This window comes from Typopeltis vanoorti, chromosome 19 (genome assembly GCF_054136105.1).
Source record: "Typopeltis vanoorti isolate ZY-2024b chromosome 19, IOZ_Tvanoo_1.0, whole genome shotgun sequence".
Lineage (NCBI taxonomy): Eukaryota > Metazoa > Arthropoda > Arachnida > Uropygi > Thelyphonidae > Typopeltis > Typopeltis vanoorti.
In genome coordinates this window covers 90,012,052-90,038,244 of record NC_143567.1, presented here as the reverse complement: position 1 = coordinate 90,038,244, position 26,193 = coordinate 90,012,052, and the positions used below count along the sequence as shown (strand labels likewise).

General features: G+C 36.3%; 1 protein-coding gene across 1 annotated transcript in view; it reads right to left on the bottom strand.

The window, feature by feature from the left end:
• LOC150096325 (phosphatidate cytidylyltransferase, photoreceptor-specific-like) overlaps positions 1-26,193 on the bottom strand; it is a 167,861-nt gene that overhangs the window by 5,694 nt on the left and 135,974 nt on the right. Inside the window, exon 11 of the mRNA XM_090409237.1 lies at positions 7,619-7,722. Coding sequence (XP_090265363.1) covers positions 7,619-7,722 — 104 coding nt within the window. The remainder of the gene's footprint in view (positions 1-7,618; positions 7,723-26,193) is intronic.

The window sequence follows — 26,193 nt, the reverse complement described above, 5'->3', positions numbered from 1 at the left end:
TACAGAGTCAATTTTACCTGTGCAAGTTGCCACAAGGTGCTTTGACCTTATTAATTAAGAATCTCCGGATGAGAGAAAGATGTTAAAAGTTTTTTACCTTGGGTATAATATATGTTAAAGATACCAAGTAATTTTATAACCTTGGTTTTAATCCTTTTTCCCAAGTAAGCAAACAGACAAGTAAGTCAAGTTTGCACCTGAACGTGGTTCAAGACTTATGGTAAAGATGGATTAAGTTCTGATCACTTTCCTTAGTATTTCCTCCATATATTATACCCAGGATAAAAAAAAAAATTTTCACATCTTTCTCTCATCCGGAGATCTTAATTAATAAGGTCAAAGCACCTTGTGGCAACTTGCATAAGTAAAATTGATAAGCTCTGTATTACTTAAACCTTGGCATTTCAGGGTCTGCCTACTCACTGATGAGACCTCAATAAAGGTTGAAACCGGGCTGGGTAGTGACCCCCACCCATAATGTATAACATCATACATCTCCTTGGAGATATGTTTTACATTTATGGGAAACACTAAGGAAAGTGATCAGAACTTAAACCATCTTTACCACGAGTTGCCTTGGTATTGCACCACCACCATAAGTCTCGAACCACGTTCAGGCGCAAAGTTGACTTACTTGTCTGTTTGCTTACTTGGGAAAAAGGATTAAAACCAAGGTTATAAAATTACTTGGTATCTTTAACATATATTATACCCAACGTAAAAAACTTAAAGTAAGCAGGAAGATCTTAATAACTTCCTCTCCCAAGATTTCCTCACCAATGCTGGACTATCTCAGGAATCTATAGTTTCGCCCAATATTTACCTCTTGTACATAAATGATCCTCTCTCACTAACCTCAAATCCTATTCAATTTTGATGAAGACACTATCACTCACTCCTCTTCATTTGAAGTAAACCATGATCCTTGACCATGATCTACTTGCTATACAAGGGAAAGGGAAGAGGGAGGGAGGGTGTAGGACAATTTTGTGAACTTTAATGCTATCAAAATAATATAACGTTTATTTTTCTATCACTTCCACAGCCTTCCTAAGTAGTGCATCCAAGCAAAATCTTATTTCTCTTCATGGTCAGACTTAAAGCTTTGGCCATTCTTAGCACAAACACTCTTACTTCCCTTCTTCTTCTTATCTTTGATAATGCCCAGATCTCCAAGCAAAATCAGATTTCTCTTCATGGAAAGGCTGACATGGAAAGGTTTAGCCTTTCCTAGCACAAACACATCTTAGCCATAGATGAGATTATTTGTTAACTGGAGTGACCAGAAAAGGGCACTCCAGTTAACAAATAATCCCTCTTTAAAAGTTCATTCCAGTCACTTTCTCTTAGACATTCTGTTTCTATCTTATGTCATTTTTATAACTATTTTCATCTTTTTTTTTTTCTTCTACTGCAGAGCTAGCTGTCATTGTTTTTTCACTTTCATTTAAGCCTGTAAAAGCATGAATAGCTGGTGTTTAACATACATAAGATTTAACTTCACACTTACTGAACCAAATCTCATTCTCCTCTTTCACACTATATCTATATTTTCATAATGTTTCCCCAAAAGGACTATAGCACCCAGTTGCTTAAGGAATATACCAACAGATTTTTTCCTTCTCTCTCTCCATAACCACTTGTTTAGCAAGCCTGGTTGGCTGGATGGTTAGCATATATGCATTTTCCAACTATTTTATTCATTATAGGTTTATCTTTAAATCCATTTACTTGCTTTGGACATTTATTATTATTATTATCAGACCTCCAAGGAATCAAGAACTCATGAAGGGAGGCCATACATCTGCATCACGTACAGTGCACCTAGTGTTAATTAAACTAATTAACACTAGGTGCACTCATTATTTCCCACTCATTCACAGTTGAGTAAGATAAAATTCTAGCTCTTAATCCCTTGTAACTTCCTCTCAAAAGTTTATAGAGTGCTATCAAATTACCCCTTATTACCCCTCTTTCTTCTGTCTACCAGTGTCTGCAGTCCACATACTCTCAATCTATCTTTGTAATCTATATTCCATAATCCTAATATCATCTTTGTAACTCTTCTTAGCATCCATTCCACAGCTTCTTTATCCCTTTGGGTCACAGAGGGAAAAAGAAGCAAACCGGTAAAGGAGCCTTGTAAAGAAGCAAAATGACTTATCCTTATGTCAATGTTTATTTCAACATTGCAATTATCCTCTGAGTTGTATTTGCAATTATTGTTATGATACCTTTGAGCATCAACTTTCTATCAACTTGCTAAAAAACTAGGTTGATGAAGAGAAAAGATGAGAAGCTAGTTTGATATGCATGGAGTTGAACTGTGTGTGGATTATGACTAGTCACTATTCATGTTCTTAAATCATTAGAGGAAAGCAGAGGAATGGTAGTGGTAGAGCAGCACCCATTAAAATACCAATAAAAAAAAGGCATAATGAAGAAACAAAGAGCATAGGAGAAAATGACTGGAGGTGGTCTCGAAAGAGGGGAAGGTTAACCTATTCACCAGAAATCCCTCTTCAGTATACAATCAATAATTTTTAGGATGGTTTTGGGTGCACCACCCCAGTGAGAACAATATTCTAAAATCAGTTTGTTTTGGGATTTATAGTGTTAGGAGCTGAGCATGAGAGAAGTAGCATGTGATATGTTTATGCTAGGCTAATCTAGATATGAATGTCAGCCCAAGAATAGGAAAAAAAAAAACAAAAAAAACCTGATGTCTGGAAATATGAACATTATCACAAGTAAGAAGAGGTGAATGAAGTAGTATCTTTCTTCTTGGTAACAAGACAGGATATTTTCTGTTTTGATAGCACTGAAATTCACTAGATTATCTTCATCCCATTTGAGAATAATTGTGGAAGATCTTGAAGCATGAATCATTTCAACACTAGAAGGTTTCTTGAAAGAAGTAGAAGAATGGAGACCGTCATCAGCAAAACTTGCCCACACACTTTCTCTGAAGTCAGAGAAAGTGTATGGGCAAGAGGTAGCAGAAAGCTAGGGTTGTCATCATTGTTAACCATGGGTCCAATGATGCCTGTTAGTGTCTGATGCTTGTTTCACCATTCTTTGCCATTTCTCTCTGTCCATTGCCAGGTGACTCAAATCCTGCAGACTCTTTCCACACCACTGTTTCACGTTGTCTATCCACTCTCGCCTTGGCCATCCATTTTGTACCATCCATTGCACCAAGCATCAAAGTTTACATCTTTCTACTGTTATCCGTTCTGCAGATATGTCCAAAAAAACCTTAGTTTCCTTTGAATTATTTTCTGCATTAGATTTTCTTGGCAGTTTACTTTGCAATATAGTTCTTCATTTGTTACGTTTTGCACCCATCCAATTCATAAAATCTTTCTATAACATGTTTTTTCAAAAACCAATATTCGGCTCATAGTATTTGACCAATACCCATGTCTCACAGCCATAGGGAGCACTTGGGAATAAGCATGTTTCCAGCAGTCTCAGCTCTATAGAGAGACTCACTGATTTACATTTCCATCGATTGTAGGTTTACTTTAGCTTTTGTTATCTGAGATCTTATCTCTTTTTTACAGTCTAAATCAGGTATCATGTTGCTGCTTAGGTATGTGAAGTTTCGAACCTCTTCCAGCTCTTATCTGTTGACCTTTATTTACTTTTTCATTCTCTTCTCTCCAAATATCATTGTTTTGTTGTATCAATGATATTTGGATGTTCATTATCAGCTCAATTTTTTTTTTGCTTCTTCACTTAGCTTCAGCACTGATCTTTCTAGTTCTTCTTCATATCTTCTTCAATAATGATTGTCATCTGCAAATCACAAATTTTTTATTTTTGTACCTTAATTCCTCTTGTGTTATTCTTTATGATATCCATTGTTCTTTCCAAAAGCATGATAAAGATGCTTGAGAATATCAGGTCTTATGATCTTGTACCTCTTGCTGTCCAGGACCATCTTCCTATTTCTCCAGTTTTTCACAGCAGTCTCTGCATTGTCGCTGATGTTCTGCAAGAAACATATCATGTTCCTATCCACTCCATAAGATTTGAGTACAGCCCATGCCACTTTTTGATCTATAGTGTCGAATGCTTTCTGAAAGTCAACAAAATGTCTATCCATTTTTAATTTTATGTAGAACTTTTTCCACAATCAATGTTAACATTGATATTTGGTGACTCATTACAGCTACTGTTCTGTAATTTATACAGTTCATTTTGCTTCCTCTTTTGTGAATGGGTATTAGGATTGATCTTGTCTATTCTTATGGTGTTTTGCCTTCCTTCCATGCCATGTTACACAACCAATACAGTTCGTCTATTATCACCATGTGTCAACATCGCTCCAGTTTTTACAGGTGTTTCAGATGTTTTATTACCTTTACAACCTCATCCTTCAGTATATCTATTTCTCCCTCTGTGCTTGGTGGTAATATTTCCCTCAATTCATCCAATTAACTTCTTTTGGGCCACAATATCTCCCTGTGTCTTATATAATTCTGAGCAGTATCTTGTCAATCTCTCTACTATTTCTTCTGTATTCATCAAGATTTCACCATTTTCATTATTTATGGTTCTCTGCTTTGGACTCCATTTCTTGTTTATGTTTCTGATCAGCTTATATACTTCTCTTGTTATATATTCAGCATAATATTTATTGATATCCTCACGCTGTTCATCTAGCCAGTTTGATTTGACTCTCATAACCATCTTCACTTCATTTCACATTTTGCTCTATACTGTTCTTCCATTTCCACAAAGATTTCTCTCTCCTTATCTTTAATTCTCTTTTTCTTGAATTATCTTTAATATCTCCTGTGAAATCCACCTCTTCTTTGGATTTTATGTCTTTGGGACCATGAGTTCCACTGCTTTCTTGATTGCAGGCACTACTTTGTTGTTTCTATCCTCCTGTAATAGATTTCTGTTTGTACTCAAGCACTTTCCTATACATTTTCCCTGTACTTTCTTAGCTCTGTGTCCTCATATTTCTCTGACTCTGATAATGTGTCTTCACTTGTCACTTGGCTTTCAACTTAATACTGGCAATCACTAAGCTATAATTTGATTCCATGTCTGCTGCTTGAAATGTTGGATATTGATGAACTGATATGGCCCATCTCTTGCTTATGAGTATCATGTCTAGCATGTTCTTAGTTCTCCATCCCACTTTCTGCAGTCTTTTTATTGGAATTGTGTGCTGCAAATATGTGATGTTAAATGGTCTTGCTGAAAATCTTGCCATTATTATTCTTTCATTGACTGGTTTGTATCTTAATAATGCTTCTCATCCTCTTTTACTGAGATGAAATCCAACTCCTGCCTCATGTTTTACACTACTGACAGACCAAATGATTCTTCCACCTCTCATCTCTTCTAATCCAAGGATGTCACAATATGTATCACTCCATCTCCTTACAAAATAAGTCAAGTTTTCCAGGAACCCATAAAGTAAGGACATTCCATGTTCTTACTGATGCCTCTTGTAGGTTTTAATTTTATTACACTTCTTGTGTAATAAAATAATTGTAGCTAACTTGTCAATCCAACCCTGATCACTCAGTTTGGTATGCAGACTTTGTTTATCCAGGCAATGGCAAAGCCAGCATTTTGTACTTTTCCTTTACACTTCCATAATGCACCAGATTTCAATCATGTTTTGTTTTTACAGTCAGTGACATTTATACTCATCTGACCAACCTTAATGACTGACATCTGACCAACCTTAATGGTTCTTTCAGCTGCCCTTAAATGGGGAACAGACACTGATCTGATCCATAGTGTGTGTGTGTGGATCAGACACTGCTGTTGGTCCACGGGGAAGGGAGGGGGGGTATTTCATTTCTCTTCTATCACTCATATTTGAGAGGCACTCCTCTAGCCACCATCCAGGGACATGCCCTCTAGGGGTTTCAGCTTCTCCAGAGAGGACTCTAGGATGCTTCACCATTAATAAAAAAAAGTCTGATTACAAAGGGCAGGAAGGTTTTCTTACCAAACTAGTAGTCTGGTAAGAAAATCTCAATGCTAGACACAATGCTAGAAAGTCATGCTCAAAAGTGACACAAATTTCTCCAAATTTTTCCATAGCCTGTGTCCAAAGGTGGATAAGGTTAGTGAGTAGGTCTGCTGTAGAATGAGAATGGAAGAATCTATATTGGTGATCAGTAATGAATTGGCGAGTCTCCAGGTAGTGAAGAAGCTGGTTGTTGATGATCTTTTCCATCACTTTCGAGAGTATTGAGGTGAGGGCAATAGTAATAGTTGAATAACTGACCTTTACTCTCTCTCTCTCTTTTTTTTTTTTTTTTAGGGACAGGGTGGGTAAAGGCTTGCTTCCATGCTGTTAAGTAAATGCTAGATGAGGCTTATATAGGTTATACAGGATAGGTGTTAATTCTTGAGCACAAGATTTTAGAATGGATGATGGAATGCCATTTAGACCAAGAGATTTATTAGTATCAGGGCTATTGAGTATTTTTCTGTCCTTCTGACAAAATATCAGAGAAGGCATGCTAGGTAGAACGTTGGGAGATCTGCATTGGTTGTCTGAATAAAAAAAGATGTCAAGAAGTCTGACTTATCTTTATATGCAAGAAAGAGGTAGAAACATAGTAGGACAGAAGTTTTGCCCAAGAGCCTTTTAGCAATGGACCTGGATGCTCAACTGCCATTTGCACAGGAGGCAAGATTATTGCATTTGGCATTTACAAAGTTTGCTTTGGAATGATTTTTTTTTTTTTTTTTCCGAATGAGAAGCTGGAAACTTAAGCCATTGAATGAATATATGCTGTTTTGTTCTGGATTGCCTATAGCACATTTGTTGGAGAACCAGGGCTTGAATAGAGGTAGGGTAGAGTGGAAATAAAGGCACATTCCTGCAAGAATAATTTCAATTATTTGAAATAGCAAATGCTTGAATTAGAAGAATTGAGACAATAATCAGACCATGGAAAAGAGATGGAAATTCCAAAGATCATTCCATTTGGTACCATTGTAGTGCTTCAGGATATAAGGCTGAGAGAAAGAAATCTGTAGACAAAAAGAAACATGAAACGGTTATAGTCAGAGTCGCAAAGAGGAGAGCTAACATCATGGCATATTTGGAGAAAGAGCTCACTAAGAAAATGTTCAGAGTATTAGGAGAATGATAAGGATTATTTGGTAAATTGGTAAACAATTTGTTAAATCATTAGTGACAGCAAACAATTCTACTTTTTTTCCAAATGAGCCAGCCATGTTTGCTTTCTTTGAATATGTGCTCTTACAAAACAGTTATTACTTAAAATTCTTTTGAAGTTTTGACTTCTACCCTTTTATATAAAGATTACCATAGTGTTTTCACTTGCTTTAGGCATACATATTTATCTCTCAATATCCTTCAGGAATGGATTTTGTTTATAACACTATCTCAACATTAGCACATATTGAAATTTTGTTTCAATTTGTGCTAATCCCCCTTTTAGGAACAATCCTATATAGGTGGTAGGGATATTACTACATTTAGATGATTTGCAATTAACTGTGCAAAAGGAAAAAAATAGCAAATGACAGAGATAAGATCAAATGCTACTGAAATAAAACATTTTATGATAATAAATCTATAGCTATATAATCAAATTATTTTTACCTAATAAAACTTGAGATGTAAACATTAACAAATGTAGCCATTAAAAACTGACAGTCAAATCTATCCATGATACCACCATGTCCTGGAATAATATCACCAAAATCCTGGAAGCAAATAATTTATGCATTATGATTATAAAATGATGCAAATGATGCTATATATATATATATATTCATTTTAATATAAACTGACTAAAAATCTGAAAATTATAACAAATTGAAATTTATTTGAAAATGCAACATGTTTCATCGGGATTGACTTCATCAGGCGTTAAGAACATAGAAAACTATTAAAAGACACTGAAAAAAACATTGAGACACTCTAAAGCATAGGTTCCCAAAGTGGGAACCTATGCTTTACCACTCCCCAGTGGGTGCTGAAGCCTTCTAGGGGGGCTATAGTGGGATCAGAAGCATTTGGGAGCGTTCAGGCAGTCTAGGGGTCGGTGGCTCTTTATAGAAGAAATTAACAATATATATTTAAAAATTAATTATTTTCGTGATTTTGCGATTAGATAATCATTTAAAATTTAAATATTGCATTTTAATTCATCTTATGCCAGTCTTACACGATCAGTTTTTTTTTATCAATTTTCTATTTCAATTATTTAATCATTTGAAAATTTACCAATATCAGATAGAAACAGATGTCACTTTTCTATGTCAATGAGAAAATACAGCATGTATATATGTGTGTATAATAGGGGGGCGTTACAAAATTTATGTCTTGCAGAGTGGGAGGTGGACCGAAAAAGTTTGGGAACCTATGCTCTAAAGCTATACAATTATAAAGCTATAATATTCGACTGTAAATTACAGTTATTATGAACTTGAACTATAGTCCGTGTTAAAGTTCTATTGTTGTACACTTGTGCATGTGTGGAACCATGCGATCTCCAGTATCTGATAATAGAGCTGAAAGAGTCAGGCAAATTATAGCTAAGATTATTGTTCATATGAAGAGGGTCCAAGGTGATTTCTTTTGACTCGACAATGTGGTATTCTACCTCATCGTGGCAAACGTGTAGGTTTGAAGTTGTTGTCCAATTTACTTCATGTTGGCAGCTTTTGTTGTTCGTGTTTATTGAAAACAGGACATGGCCTGATAGGGCAGTAGCTCTGGTTCTCTTGTAAGCAATGTCTCTCTGGTGTTCCTCGAGACGTAGGAGAATAGATTTCTCCGTTTGGCCATAGTAAGGTTTTCTGCACTCACATGTGACTTTGTATACACCTGGGAATTGTAGAAGGTTGTGAGATTGTTTGTAGTTGCTGAAACTTGTTCTTATTTTTGGAAGAGTCGAGAAGCATGTTTGTATGTTAAATTTCTTTAAGATTCTACTCAGTTTTTTGGATAGTGCTGATATATGGCAAGGAGATATAACCTTTGGAGTCGTCCTGTGTCTCTACGTTGCTACGTACGGTGGGAATAATTGTTTGTTGATACTTTTTAAAGAGTAGCCATTGCTTTTAAAGGTCCATTTAAGATGATGTAGTAGTTCTTCATCTGACAGTACAGATCTTGCATGATTCGCAAGAGTTGATATAATACTCAAGTTTTGTGCTGGATGGTGATGTGAGGACGCATGCAAATATCTGTCTGTGTGTGTTGGCTTTCTAAATATAGAAAGCACGGACTATAGTTCAAGTTCATAATAACTGTAATTTACAATAGAATATTATAGCTTTATAATTGTATAGCTTTAGAGTGTCTCAATGTTTTTTCAGTGTCTTTTAATAGCTTTCTATGTTCTTAACGCCTGATGAAGTCAATCCCGACGAAACATGTTGTGTTTTCAAATAAATCTCAATTTGTTATAATTCTCGGATTTTTAGTAGTTTATATTAAAATGAACATATCCAAACTCCGAGTTAATAGTAGTAGTCATATATATATATATATATATATATATATTACATTATATACAGGAAATCAGGAAATTGACAATGTAGACCAGATAATAACTAAAAATTTTAATTATTACTTCCTATATTTTTCCCAAAGTTAAATTGGCATCCTCAGTGATTAATACATTGGTATTGAACACATGCATGCAGGCACACTTCAGTAAAAAGATGGAGCAGGAAAGATACAGACTGGCCTAGAGTCCTATTATTATGCCACCTATTGGCTTTGGTTGGGTGTTCTTGACCATTGGGCTTAATATCTGCAGATGAAGGTGAGAGCCATTGTGATACAATTATATTTGTTTAGGTTTGGATAATTGGTAAGAGCTGCAGCAAATTCAAGGAAAGCCTCTCAAACTTAAATTTGCTTCAGTTTAATAAGGTGGCTTTTTTCCAAAGGATCCTGTGCTGGGTATCCAAGGCATAGTCTGCTGATTCTGAGCGACCACAGTGGTCGAAATGGATGTAATACTGGTGTTCTGATATATGGATCTTGGATATCCTGCCTGTTTAGCCACAGTATGAATGGTTACAACTGCTGGGTACCTGGCAAATCCAGCAGTTGTAGTTCATCTTTGGGGGAGCAGATAACAGTTGCTAGCTTTCTAAGCAATTTATAAGTGGTCGCAAGATAGTACTTTTTTTTTTAAGATCTTGGCCACCTTTTCTGAGATGCCATGAATATAAGGAATGGTGATGGATTTGCTGTAATCCATATTTGGAAAGGGGGAGTATGTGGTGTTAGAATTCATTTTATCTGGTGGGAGATGTAGCCATTAGTCAAAAAAAGTGTTTTTTATGTGGACAAGTTCTGTGGCGAGTGCAATGTTATCTAAGCAAATTAATTTTGCCTGCAGGGCTAAGGTTTTTATAGTTCTGTATTGTTGGGAGGGGGGGGGAGCGATGACTGTTGACAGATGTATTTTCCTGCATGTGTGTGTGTGGGGGGGGAGGTTCTGTAGACAGTGAAGGTCAGGGATCCATTTGGTTATCTTGTGACTAGGGTGTCTAGAGAATTGTTCGATACCTACTTATTAATCCCTGTAGATACCAATTTAACTTTGGCTAAATATAGGAAGTAATAATTAAAAAAATTTTAATTGTTATCTAGTCTATGTTGTCAATTTCCTGAAACAACATGATGCATGAGATTCAATGTATAAGCCTAAACACTAGGATGGTAAATCAGTAACTATATCCTATTTATATAATTGGTTTGTACTATTGGCCAGATATTAAGTTACTACTGAGTAGTTTGGATAACATGTGGTTTATTGAATTACAGTTGAGCTGAGCCTCTCCTCTTAGTCTGACATCTGTTCTACAATCCAAATAGTGACATCTCACTTGGCATGTGTCAGAGTTCAATTGTCAGATAATGAAAGTACACTGCATTCAAACTTGCTGCCTACCTGTTATTTCAATATATGGCTTTCATTTAATCTCAGTTATACCAGCCTTACTCCTGGTAAAAACTTCATAAAACATTATTGTTGCTGTCTGTTTACATATTGTATTTGTTTATATTGCTATAATACCATACAACAGTGTTTCCCAAAATGTGGTCTATAGAACATTTTGTTCAATAGTTCAATTGCATTATCTGACAATTGAACTCTGTTCAACAGAGTTTAATTGTCAGATAATGAAAGTACACTGCATTCAAACTTGTCTCAGTTAATCTCAGTTATACCAGCCTTACTCCTGGTAAAAACTTCATAAAACATTATTGTTGCTGTCTGTTTACATATTGTATTTGTTTATATTGCTGTAATTCCATACAACAGTGTTTCCCAAAATGTGGTCTATAGAACAGTACTGGTCTTGGGAAAAAAAAATAGAGGTCCTCAGAAAATATAAAAATTCAAATATAGCATGTGAACTCTCAACAGAAAAAAAAATCAAGCTATGAACAATTAAAAAAGAAATAAATTAAGAATGAGGTTACTGGAACTATGAAAAAAATATAATAAAAAATTATAAAAAAGAACTCCCTAGCTTGCCCACAGCTGATGTACAGTAGATTTACAACCTTTAATGGGTGATAAGAAAAAAATAAAAATATGTATGCACACAGACAATATACGCTTAGTCTCGCAGACCCATTGCTTTACTAATATTAGATACCGGTAAAAATATCAGATATTCTTATTGATATTGCAAATAATACTATTTAAATCAGCAAAAAACAATACATATATTAAATGTGTGTGTGTGTGTGTGTGCGCGCACGTGTGTGCGTGTTGAGCCATAAAAAAATTAAACTAAAAAAAAAACAGTCCCTAACTATGCAAAGTTTAGGAAAACTGTGTTAGATCTGAAATAGGCGACTTCAAATTTTACATGACGTCACCATTCCAGAATCTAACAATTAACAAAAAATATATATGCATACTTATCTTTTAGCGCAGTGTAACTATGTTTTTTTTTGTAACAACATCTTGTATGATAAACTGTGAATTATGTGAATTTAAATTAATGTATCTATATATCTAGCATGAATATAAGTCAGCAAAAAGGAGCGGATATGAGAGAAATCATTAGTGAAATATTATAAATGAAAGAATGCGTATTATTCAGCAACATAGGGCAAAGATCGCCCTAATACTATAAGAGCAGCGTATGCACCCAAGGGCATCACATCTGAGAAGACATCATGACGCATACGTTCCCAGAAACAAGGTCCCGTATGTTGATCGGTGAAGTCACCCAGCCTGAGACCAATGGGTGAGACGATAAGAGAAATTCAAACTCGGAAAGGTGGCGCTCTAGGGGAGCATATAAAACCAGTGACACGGAAGTAAATCACCCCATTTTTTCTTGTTCCTACATTTCTCTTCGTGTGCTCCAAGAATTCATTGCACTTCAGTTCTCAATTATGATGGCTGACTTACGAAAAGTTCCGGCATGACACCGCAGCAGATTTCGGCAAGATCAACCGTAGGCCGTCAATGAGAAAGTCATCGACGTAAAACCTTAGCAGAGAGATAGCGCCCAGCTCAGGCGAGCACGTGTAACCCACGTGGCGATAAGATCGAGACAACCAGAGTCATAACAAAGGAAGGAAGGACGGAAGAAAGCTGATAAAGAATAGATAAGTGCTCTCACTTGTTCTGGCCCCTTTTGAGAATTGACTAACAGTGTTAAGAGAATGCATCTTAAAATTTGTAATGGAAGAGAGAGTGAAGAACTAAGATTTATGTAAATGACTATGCTTTTGAAATGAACTTTAAGAACTTTCAGTTAGAGATTCTGTCGTAATTAATCCGAGAGAGATTATTTGTGTGCTAAAATGCCTACATGTCCAATTGAACTGTAATTAAGAATGTATTATATGTTGAGTTATTGAATTTGCTAACATTTTGAAGTTCAATGCATAATGGTTTTAAGAGTGAGAGAGTGAAAGAATGGTAGAAGCTAAAATTAGATTTGATAACTACTTTAACTTGTATGGCATTAATGAGTTTAATAAATATTTTGATTCCTTACTTACATGTGTTTCTGATCATGATGACTGACCTTGACCCTTCATAAAACATCGAACCTGTGATCGTGTGTGCGTGCGGGGATACCCCAATTGAAAATAGTAGGGCACGACTGCAAATAAAATAAGCCAGAGAACCCAAGGCTTCTAAGAATTCAATTAACATTATTAGTGCCACCTGATATTCTATGATTACCCTAAAGGCTGAGTTTATCTCTAACCTTAAGGCTATCACAGTTGGCTGGCGCAGATAAAAAATAAAATTTGCCTGAGTGACCAGGATAACTCATGGAATTCAGGGAACAGGTAATTTCTGGTGGCCCTTAAAAGGTTAAATTATGTAAGAAAAGGTATAAGAGAAGCGAGACATAACGTTAAAATTAATATGAATGAAGATCACATAACAATCGCGCAACCGACTTAACAAAGAGGTACATGCGATAGAATTTGATATAGCGGCTGAAGTAGGAAAGGATAAAGTTAAATATATTGCCTCGATATATCAATATTAGTGATATACGATGCAACAACTGCTATGCAAGATGATATTAATAATTAAATCACACATTTTTTTTATTATAACTGATTAAAATAAGAGTACTTATCTAACAATGAAGTCATAGTTAGGGGAAACATCTTGGGAAAGGTTGTTCCAAAAAATACAGATAGATGAAATGAAAGAAGAAGAAGAAAATTTGATAGATTTAAAGCTGGACAGTAAATGGATGTTGACCAGACTTAGAAGAAAGTGATGGAATGATGATAGAGTGCAACAGAAAGTATCAGTCCATGAAAATGCCTATAGTTGAGGCATGAGGCAGAAACAGAATGTCTATGAGAAAGAAATGCTTCACAAAAATTTGGAGAAAAGAGCAAAGCTAATAATAATGCTAGAAGGTAGAGAAATAAGTGCAGAGAATGAATCTGATGAAGTAAGAAGTTATGTGAAAGATTAGGAGAGTACGAAAGGAGAGATTGAAGTGGTGGTTATGAATGAAGAAATGGATAGCATGAATATAGAGAATGAGAGAACAAGTATGCAAGACAAACAGGGAGGCTCAGGGTCAAAAGAGGAACAGCATGAGAAATGTTGATGCTTCGAGAGAATGTGAATGCATGTGCAAAAAAAAAAAAAAAAAAAAGGGAGGAAGGGGGTGACCTGGGATCAAGGGAAAACACTGAATTTGAAGAAGGTTTTAAGATGAATAAGGAGAAAAAGAAATGGCTCAAGTATGGAGAAGTCACATGAGTCTATTCACTCAAGCACTGTTGGAATAAGTGAGACATGGTTGGATGAGGATGACATCCTGACAGGAATAGAGGTGAAAGGGTATGATGTGTTTTGTGAAGAGAGAAAGGGTAAAAACAGGAGGGGGGGGAGTGCTATTGATGAAAGAGTTATGTCCATACAAGGTAGAGATGCAAGAGGGAAATAGTGCCAGTAGTTTTGAGGCAATATGGTGCGAGATAGAGGTGAATAGAATGAAATACTTAGTCGGATATAGACCTGGAATGTACGACAATGAAATGTATAATCAAATTAGCCAAGCAAATAAGAAAGGATGATCATTATGGAAGATTTTAATTATGGCAATATAGACCGGCATGATGAGATAGCAACTGGAAGTAAAGAAAATAAGTTTCTTGAGTTTTTGAGGGATGACTACCTCAAGCAGTATGTAACAGAGGGCACAAGAGGATTCAGGTCTTGGATTTGATCAGCTCATCAGAGGATGTTATTATAAATGAAGTGTCAAATCACCCTTCATTTAGTGAGAGTGACTATGAAACGATTACCTGGATAGTTATCAGCAGTGTGAGGACTTCTGTGAGGAAAGGGTATATGTGAAACTACAAGGCTGGTGATTATGAGAAGCTCAGGAGACAGCTTGCAGGTGTAGCATGGAATGAGCAGTTAGCTGGAAAAGAAATCAATACAGCTTGAATGATATTCAAGAACTGTCTAGTAGAAGCAATGTCTGAATGGATTCCAAGGGTCAGAAGGTTTTTACATAAGGTAGATGTGAAGTGGATGAATGAAGAGATTAAGCATGCGATATAGAGGAAAAAACATTATGGAGGCAGCATAAGAGGAGTGGTAATAACACTATCCAACAAAAAAAAATTTTTTTTTCTGCTGATTATGATCTGACACTTGTTTTTTACTAATCTGGGTGCACTGATTTCAAATATCAAACCCATTTTTCTCTATCACGTCAGGTTTTTCCTCTATGGCATTTTCTTTTTGCTAATTTGTAAGTTTTTGATAGTTTTTAGGAGGCAGTACTATTTAGAGGATCAAAAAAATCGATTTTTTAATATTATTTTCTAAAAGTATGTACTTTTAAAAATCTCTTCCTAACTTTTTATCAAGACATTCGAAAAATTCCCGAAGATATAGCCTATTATTCAAAGCGGTGCGCAGATCAGAATTGGAGTGCTCACCGCTCTCGCTTGTTAGTAAACGAATAAATGCGTAAGAACCTGCAACGGCACGTACTGGCGCTTTGAATGCGAGAGAGGCTGATAACCGACCTAATACATTTAGGTGATGAAAAGTAGGCGATGACAACTGCCTAAAACAAATGAATGCTATATGCGTCGTGGTGGACAAAGAATGATCGAAGTCAGTCAGTCGTTAATCGATCGTGAAAGTATGATGAGCGCTTATAACGTTTCAATAAAGTCTCTGGGTTTTTTTGTCTTGTTAATTGCATGTTAGTCAGCAGTGAAGAAAATACATCATGTCTACTACTCGAAATTGTGTCAATAGTGTAGATTCCTTCTGCTACATTTTTGGCAGCTTTACTGTTCCCAGTCAAAGGACAAATATCACTGATTTCGTTAAGAAAGTATACTTTGCATACTTTGACGTAAAAATTGCAGATCAGGACAAGTCATGGGCTCCAAATAAAGTGTGTAAGTCATGTGTAGAAAATTTACGACAGTGGAGCAAGGGAAAACGCCAAAAATTAGCTTTTGGCATTCCAATGATTTGGTGTGAACCGAAAAACACGTAGATGATTGCTATTATTGTTTAGTTCAGACTTCTGGTTATAATAAGAAGAATAATAAAAAAATTGTGTATCCAAATCAGCTTTTACTCTTACAGAATACAGAGACAAATGTAAGAAAGCTAAACAGTGTGTAAAACTAGCTAAACAAAAGTCATGGGAGGACTTTGGCAAGAATATAGAAAATAAATATCAAGAAGGTGGCAAAATATTCTGGAGGTTGTTGAAGATGCTTAGGAATGGAGGAAAGAGTGCTGTAAAAGGAATTAGAGATGATAAAGGTGAAATGAAAACAGGAGAAAAAGATATCCTTGAAGTATGGAGTAATTACTTTGAAAAACTGCTAAATGAAACAAGCAGTGATGACAGCACAGTGATAAAAAACACTGACCAGGCATGCAGTCAGGAATACATATCCATACTTGAAGCAGAAAAAGCCATCAAAGGCTTGAAATGTGGAAAGGCAGCAGGAGTAGATGATATTCGACCAGAAATGCTGAAGTATGGTGGTATAAGAGTCTTACAGTGGCTGCACTGCATAGTTCAGAAAGCCTGGACAGAGGGATGAATTCCCGATGATTGGAGTAGAGCTCTCATAGTACCCATATATAAAAAGGGAAATAAAACTGAATGTGAGAATTACAGAGGTATTTCCCTACTGAGTGTTCCTGGCAAGATCTATGCAAGTATACTTGAGAAACGGTTGAGAAGAATTGTGGAAGAAAAGCTTGGTGAAGAACAAGCTGGATTCAGGCCAAAGAGAGGCTGTCAGGATCAGATTTTCACTTTACGACAAATAGTCGAGAAAGCATGGGAATATAACAAAGATCTGTATTTAAGTTTTGTCGATTTGGAAAAGGCATATGACAAGGTGCCAAGAGAGAAGCTATTCAATACGCTGCAGTTATATGGTGTCAATGGGGCATTATATCAAGCAATACTTAGTCTTTATTTGAGTTGTGAGTCAGCAGTTAGAATTGAAGGAAGTACAGGAAGATGGTTTAACGTTAAATCTGGTGTGAGACAAGGATGTACATTATCCCCTCTGTTATTCATTATCTATATGGATCACATTATGAAGGAATGTGGTAATAAACCTGATATCAAAATTGGAGATGTTAATGTCAGCTCTTTGCTTTATGCGGATGATGTTATACTTCTAAATAAATCCGCTACAAGTCTGCAAGATTCTCTGACTAAATTGAATAGCTGTTGTAATAGATATGGTATGAAGGTCAGCAATAAAAAGACAAAGACAATGAAAATAGGCAGAATCATTGAAAATGTCAACTGTGTTGTGAATGGAGAACCTGTGGAACAAGTAAAACATTTCAGCTACTTAGGCACAATTTTTACTGAAGATGGTAAACTAAATATAGAAATAGACAACAGAATCAGCAAAGCTGGTATCGTGGGAAGTCAATTGAATAAATTCATATGGAATAAGAAAGAAATTAGTCGGAACACTAAATTAACTGTATACAAGACTGTGTTCAAACCAATTTTAACTTATGGATCTGAGAGCTGGGTCAGAAGTAAAACACTTGACCAAAGACTAGAGACCGCAGATATGAGAGTCCTGAGAAAGATTAGAGGCGTGAACAGATGGCATCAATGGCAATATCATATTAAAAATGAGGATATTAGGAAAGAACTTGACATTGTCAGCATCCAGGAATGCGTCAGCAGAGCTAATCTCAGATGATATGGTCACTTAAATAGAATGGGAGAGGAAAGATTAGCAAAACAAGTGTTCTCTGCCAGGTTGGCAGGAAAACGACCCAGAGGAAGACCAAGATATAGGTGGATTGATACGGTACAAAGTGCCTTAGACGATAGAAATATAAGATCTGATAATGGGGGTGCTTAAGGGTCAAAGCTGTATAACTGAGAGGAGACCTCCACATACCCTTTAAAGGAATGCGGAGAACCGACCAGGGCTTCTGACCTAATGTCCAATCCTCACCTTCTCGTGGTGCACCCTGTTGGGTATCTACTTTGATACTGAACGAACGAGGATGGGCTGGCAATTTGGGATTTAGCCGACCAAATTGTATTCTTATTGGTTAAACCAAAATAAAAAATGATGGTACAACATGACAAAATTTCATGCCGGCTGGGGCGTCGCCCGGTTAAACAAGGCCCCCGTTGTTTTCGCCAGGGAACCAGGGTGAACAGCGAAAAGTCAGCTACTGGAACAAATCTGAAAACAAACCCCAACTCAACCTCACCAGAGTTAAAGATCGGTACTATCAAAGTAAGAAGCCTGAATGGCAAAGAAATGGAGCTAGCTGAGGAATTAGATAAGTACCAGATCGACATAATAGGGGTGACTGAAACAAAAAAGACCAAAACTGGTGAGATCTTTCTGAGCAATAAATACAAAATGTTATATTCAGGCAATGACAATCAAGGAAAAGAAGGAGTAGCCATAGTATTCAACACAAAATACGAGGCTAATCTTCTTGAATGGCAGTCAGTCTCAAGTAGAGTAATGTGGGCAAATATGAGAATGGGGAACTGGACAATGAGACTTATTTGTGCCTATGGTCCCACAGAAGGTTCTACTAAGGTAGAAGTGGAGGAATTTTTTGAGGCTTTAGAAAAAGCAACTGACACAATGAAAAAGGAAAAGTTGGTCCTTGTTGGAGATCTAAATAGTAGAGTAGGAAATGATTGTGAGACATACAAAAATATTTTGGGAAAATTTGGAGAAAAGAGCAAAGCTAATAATAATGGCAAATATCTGTTGGATTTCTGCTCAGGACATGGACTGGTTATTACTAACACCATGTTCCAACATAAAAATGTGCACAAATTCACATGGAGAGAAGAGGCTAGGAATAAGAAAAGCCTCATTGATTATGTTATTGTTGATAGTGATGTTTTCTCCCTGGTGCAGGACACCAGAGTGTACAGAGGATTTGAAATTGGAAGTGATCACTATTTAGTCTTGAGCAGGATAAAATTGAATTTCATATTGAAAAGAATAACATGTAAGAAAGTTTTAAAGCGAATAAAAGTTGAGCAACTCTCAGATGTGAACTGTAGACTAAAATACAGAAATATTATTGAAAAGAAAATGAAAGAGTTTGAGAACAGGAATCAAACCTTGGAGATTCAGTGGCAAACTCTGAAGGAAACATTGATTGATTCTGCCAGAGAGGCATGTGGTGAGGTTGTGTGCAAGGATAAAAAAATCAGAACTCCCTGGTGGACACAGGAAGTTAAAGAGGCAGTGAAGGAAAAGAAGAAAGCATATCAAAAGTTCCTGGCAAATAAGTCAGCTTTTACTCTTACAGAATACAGAGACAAATGTAAGAAAGCTAAACAGTGTGTAAAACTAGCTAAACAAAAGTCATGGGAGGACTTTGGCAAGAATATAGAAAATAAATATCAAGAAGGTGGCAAAATATTCTGGAGGTTGTTGAAGAAGCTTAGGAATGGAGGAAAGAGTGCTGTAAAAGGAATTAGAGATGATAAAGGTGAAATGAAAACAGAAGAAAAAGATATCCTTGAAGTATGGAGTAATTACTTTGAAAAACTGCTAAATGAAACAAGCAGTGATGACAGCACAGTGATAAAAAACACTGACCAGGCATGCAGTCAGGAATACATATCCATACTTGAAGTAGAAAAAGCCATCAAAGGCTTGAAATGTGGAAAGGCAGCAGGAGTAGATGATATTCGACCAGAAATGCTGAAGTATGGTGGTATAAGAGTCTTACAGTGGCTGCACTGCATAGTTCAGAAAGCCTGGACAGAGGGACGAATTCCCGATGATTGGAGTAGAGCTCTCATAGTACCCATATATAAAAAGGGAAATAAAACTGAATGTGAGAATTACAGAGGTATTTCCCTACTGAGTGTTCCTGGTAAGATCTATGCAAGTATACTTGAGAAACGGTTGAGAAGAATTGTGGAAGAAAAGCTTGGTGAAGAACAAGCTGGATTCAGGCCAAATAGAGGCTGTCAGGATCAGATCTTCACTTTACGACAAATAGTCGAGAAAGCATGGGAATATAACAAAGATCTGTATTTAAGTTTTGTCGATTTGGAAAAGGCATATGACAAGGTGCCAAGAGAGAAGCTATTCAATACGCTGCAGTTATATGGTGTCAATGGGGCATTATATCAAGCAATACTTAGTCTTTATTTGAGTTGTGAGTCAGCAGTTAGAATTGAAGGAAGTACAGGCAGATGGTTTAATGTTAAATCTGGTGTGAGACAAGGATGTACATTATCCCCTCTGTTATTCATTATCTATATGGATCACATTATGAAGGAAAGTGGTATTAAACCTGATATCAAAATTGGAGATGTTAATGTCAGCTCTTTGCTTTATGCGGATGATGTTATACTTCTAAATAAATCCGCTACAAGTCTGCAAGATTCTCTGACTAAATTGAATAGCTGTTGTAATAGATATGGTATGAAGGTCAGCAATAAAAAGACAAAGACAATGAAAATAGGCAGAATCATTGAAAATGTCAACTGTGTTGTGAATGGAGAACCTGTGGAACAAGTAAAACATTTCAGCTACTTAGGCACAATTTTTACTGAGGATGGTAAACTAAATATAGAAATAGACAACAGAATCAGCAAAGCTGGTATCGTGGGAAGTCAATTGAATAAATTCATATGGAATAAGAAAGAAATTAGTCGGAACACTAAATTAGCTGTATACAAGACTGTGTTCAAACCAATTTTAACTTATGGATCTGAGAGCTGGGTCAGAAGTAAAACACTTGACCAAAGACTAGAGACCGCAGATATGAGAGTCCTGAGAAAGATTAGAGGCGTGAACAGATGGCATCAATGGCAATATCATATTAAAAATGAGGATATTAGGAAAGAACTTGACATTGTCAGCATCCAGGAATGCGTTAGCAGAGGTAATCTCAGATGGTATGGTCACTTAAATAGAATGGGAGAGGAAAGATTAGCAAAACAAGTGTTCTCTGCCAGGTTGGCAGGAAAACGACCCAGAGGAAGACCAAGATATAGGTGGATTGATACGGTACAAAGTGCCTTATACGATAGAAATGTAAGATCTGATAATGTAGGAGTCTTGACAAGTAACAGACTGATTTGGAGGAAAATTGTAGATAGGAAGTTAGTAATGATGTAGTTTTTTCATGTAGTACTGTCATATCCTGTACACCCCTTGAGGGTACATGGCAGGAATTTGATGATGATGATGATGATGATCTGATAATTTTGGAGTCTTGACAAGTAACAGACTGATTTGGAGGAAAATTGTAGATAGGAAGTTAGTAATGATGTAATTTTTTCGTGTAGTACTGTCATATCCTGTACACCCCTTGAGGGTACATGGCAGGAATTTGATGATGATGATGATGATGATGTATCCAAATCTCGACTCAGCAATTCGGCCAGTTGCTCATTTCAATGAAATAGCCGTGTCAATTTATAAAGGACTTCCTTTACTTGAGAACGAGCATGATCGGGATATGCCCGATGTTCTTGAGGAGCAAGAACCAGATGTTGATTTAGACAATGAAAATTTAATTTCTAGTTCTGGACTGCAACGTTTTACTCAAGCAGAATTGAATGAGATTTGGGCCTATCAAAGGAATCATCGGAACTGTTAGCTTCAAGATTAAATGAAAAAAACTTACTGGAGCAAGATACGAAGATAACTTTTAATCATAGCAGGAAAAGTAATCTTGTACAATATTTTAAACACGAGTATGGGTTTGTTTACTGTAACAACGTGTCAGGTTTACTAACTGAAATGAGTGTTGTACAATATCATCCAAATGAGTGGCGTTTATTTATCGACAGTTCAAGCAGAAGTCTCAAGTGTGTCTTACTACACAATGGGAATGTATATGGCTCAATTCCTATTGGCTATTCAGTCCACTTAAAGGAAACATATGAGGACATTAAAAAGGTTCTGAAGTTATTAAAATATATAGACCATAACTGAATCATCTGTGTGGATCTTAAAATGGTGAACTTTTTACTTGGCTTTCAAAGAGGATATACAAAGTTTCCATGTTTTCTATGCTTCTCGGATAGTCGAGCTAGAAACCAACACTGGAGTCAGAAACATTGGTCTCTTAGAATATCCTTAAATGTTGGAGAACAGAATGCTATAAATCAACCTTTAATCGACAGAGAAAAAATCATTTTTCCACCTCTACACATCAAACTAGGTCTTATGAAGCAGTATGTTAAAGCTTTATATTTACAAGGTGACTGTTTCCAATACATATGTGAAAAATTTCCACAACTTAGTTATGAAAAAATTAAAGCCGGTGTATTTGATGGACCACAAATTAAAACTTTAATGAGAGACTCAAATTTCATCAACTCTATGACCAAAATTGAGAAAGAGGCCTGGACTTCATTTACGATGGTTACGAATAATTTTCTTGGAAACAAAAAAGCATGCAATTACAAAGATCTAGTGGAAACAATGCTTGAAAATTTCCAGCACCTAGGTTGCAACATGAGCATAAAGCTTCATTTCCTATATAGTCATCTTGATAGATTTCCCGAGAATTTAGGTGCTGTAAGTGATGAACAAGGCGAAAGATCTCATCAAGACTTAAAAACTATGGAAGATCAGTACCAAGGAAGATGGGATTCTCACATGATGGCCGACTACTGTTGGAGTATTCAAAGGGATTGCCAAAACAGAACACACAGCAGAAATTGCTACAAACAAAAATTTATTCCCTGAAACTCATGTGTAAGTAAAATTGTTATTTTTTTATAAATATTCTTGTAATTTTTAATGAATATTGTTAAGTAGTTATGTATCTAATTATCGCCCACTCTCGCATTCAAAGCGCCAGTACGTGCCATTGCAGGGTCTTACGCATTTACTAACAAGCGAGAGCGGTGAGTGCTCCGATTCTGATCTGTGCACCACTTTGAATAATAGGCTATATCTTCGGGAATTTTTTGAATTTCTTGATAAAAAGTTAGGAACAGCTTTTTAAAAGTACATACTTTCAGAAAATAATATTAAAAAATCGATTTTTTTGATCCTCTAAATAGTACTGCCTCCTTAAAAATATCAAAAACTTACAAATTAGCAAAAAGAAAATGCCATAGAGGAAAAACCTGACGTGATAGAGAAAAATGGGTTTGATATTTGAAATCAGCGAACCCAAATTAGTACAAAACAAGTCTCATGTAAAAGTCAGTTGCAGGTTCTTACGCATTTATTTGTTTACTAACAAGCGAGAGCGGTGAGTGCCCTGATTCTGATCTGCACACCGCTTTGAATAATAGGCTATATCTTCGGGAATTTTTCGAATTTCTTGATAAAAAGTTAGGAACAGATTTTTAAAAGTACATACTTTCAGAAAATAATATTAAAAAATCAGAGCCTGTGTAGCTCAGTGGATGAGGCGTTTGCACACCACGGTGCTTGGCCGCACGAAGGAAGACTTGGTTTCAAGTCTAGTCGGCGACTAGAGGAAATTTTTCTAAGCCTTTTTTCGACCGGTTCCCGAGTTAGTCGATCTCTGGCACGGGCAAGCGGGTTTTTCCTCCCGGAAACTCGGGTTTTTCGTCCTGTAAACTCAAGAAAATCGACCGTAGAACCCACATTATTTCAGACATTAAATATATTGTGTTAGGATTAGGGACCACGAGATGGTGGCACATTTGAGCCATCTCTCTTCACGGCATACCGCTTAATTAGTGATAGCCTTGAGCCATCTATCTCTGATTGGTACCAGTGGAGATTGAACTGCCCACTCAGTCTCCAAAAGTTAGATAGGGCTAAATGGCCTCACCTACTCCTGTATACGGGAATAAAAAAGTGTTAGCTGATTTTTTTTTTTTTTTTTTAATATTAAAAAATAGATTTTTTTGATCCTCTAAATAGTACTGCCTCCTTAAAAATATCAAAAACTTAAAAATTAGCAAAAAGAAAATGCCATAGAGGAAAAACCTGACGTGATAGAGAAAAATGGGTTTGATATTTGAAATCAGCACACCCAAATTAGTAAAAAACAAGTCTCATATAAAAGTCAGCAAAAACTGTGTTGGACTGTGTAATCAATTCCATAAGGATTACAATGAATAGACAAGGAGAGCGACTTGGTTGCTAAGGGTAGCAAAAGTGAAGTATGAGGAGCTGTTAGCTACTGAAGCCAAAAAGAATCCTAGAGAGTTCTTTCAATATGTAGCAAGCAAAAAAAAAAAAGAACGATTATGGAAGGATGACATTGACTGGTGAAAATGAAACAACTGCTGCAAAGGATATAGTCGAGAAATTTCATGAGCAGTTCATAAAGGTCTTTCATTCTTGTAAATGTGACATCATGGAGAGTTTGAGAGCAGTTGATGATGATAAGAAAAGATGGAATGTAAGTGAGCAAGAGATATATGAGGAATTGAGCAAACTTTATGTTAATAAGGCTGTGAGACTTGATAATCTATCACCATGTATTTTGAAGGAATGTGCCAGGGAGTTGGCATCCACCTTGACATATTTGAGTCTTGCACTGGGTCAAGTTCCAAGGTGGGGAAGGCAGGCAAGATTGTCCTGCTTCATAAGAAAGGTGACAGAACTCAAGCATCAAATTATAGGCCTATCTGTGTGTCAATTGTTGTGGTGTGGTTAAAGTGTTGGAGAGGCTGGTGAGAACCTGGACCCAAAATTGGGTTGACAACAATGGTATGTCTTTGAAAATGGACAGCATGTTAAAGGGATGTCATGTTTTAGTAATCTACTTACTTACTTATTACAATAAGGTGATGGCTTTATTGGATAAAGGAGATGGATACACAGTAATATACTTCAATTTTGCAAAGGTTTTTGACAGAATACCGCATAAGTTGATCAAACTAGAGCAGATGGAGTTGGATATTAGACTAGTGCATTATATTGGAGATTGGCTATCTAATAGGTATCAGCAAGTTGTGTACGGGAGAGCAATATCCTGGAAGTGGAAATTCGCTAGTGGTGGGCCTCAGGAGTTTGTTTAAGGGCCATTGCTGTTTAACCTGTATGTTAATGATATTAGGAAAGATTTGGATGGGAATATTGAGTTATTTGCAGATAATACAAAGTTGGAACGAAGTATGAGGAGTAGAGCAGATGTGTTCTTACAAGAAGACTTGAGTAGAATGAGTGAATTGGCATGGGAGTAGGAGATACCAGTTCAATATTGCAAAATGTAAGGTTTTAAAATTTGGATAACAAAGATAGGATGTAGAATTTACCCTTGGTGGTATATGTTGTTGGAGGCGGAGGAAATAAGAGATCTTGGGATGATGGTGGATAAGGATTTAAACTTAGAGGAAACAGTGCCAAAACTGTGAGGACAACGCTTTTGTGTGCAAAGTTGTGAATGATTAGTATGCCTTGCCTGAGAGTGTGGTGTCTGCAGAGAATTTGAATGTGTTTAAGGTATGGTATTGTATGATGAGCTGAGTGAATGATAAAGGACCTCTTAGATGAGTCTTTCACTCCATGGGGGTCTAAAGTTATAATAATGATAAGTACCTGGTGGATTTCCGTTCAGTACACAGACTAGTTGTCACTAACACTATATGCCAACATAAAGATATGCACAAATTCACATGGAAAGAAGACAAATGAAATAAGAAAAATCATTGACTATGTTATAATTGATACAATATCTTCATGCCAGTTCAAGACACAAGAGCATACAGAAGATATGAAATAGGAATTTAGTTTTAAGCAGGATGAAACTGAATATCATATCATCATCATCAAATTACTGCCATGTACCATCAAGGGGTATACAGGATATGATAGTACAACATGAAAAAAATTACATCATTACTAACTTCCTATCTACAATTTTCCTCCAAATCAGTCTGTTACTTGTCAAGACTCCAACATTATCAGATCTTATATTTTTATCGTCTAAGGCACTTTATAGCGTATCAATTCACTATATCTTGGTCTTCCATTGGGTCATTTTGCTGCCAACCTGGCAGAGAACACTTGTTTTGCAAATCTTTCTTCTCCCATTCTGTTTAAGTGACCATACCACCTGAGATTAGCTCTGCTAACGCATTCCTGGATGTTGACAATGTCAAGTTCTTTCCTAATATCCTCGTTTTTAATATGATACTGCCATTGATGCCATCTGTTCACACCTATAATCTTTCTCAGGACTCTCATATCTGCAGTCTCTAGTCTTTGGTCAAGTG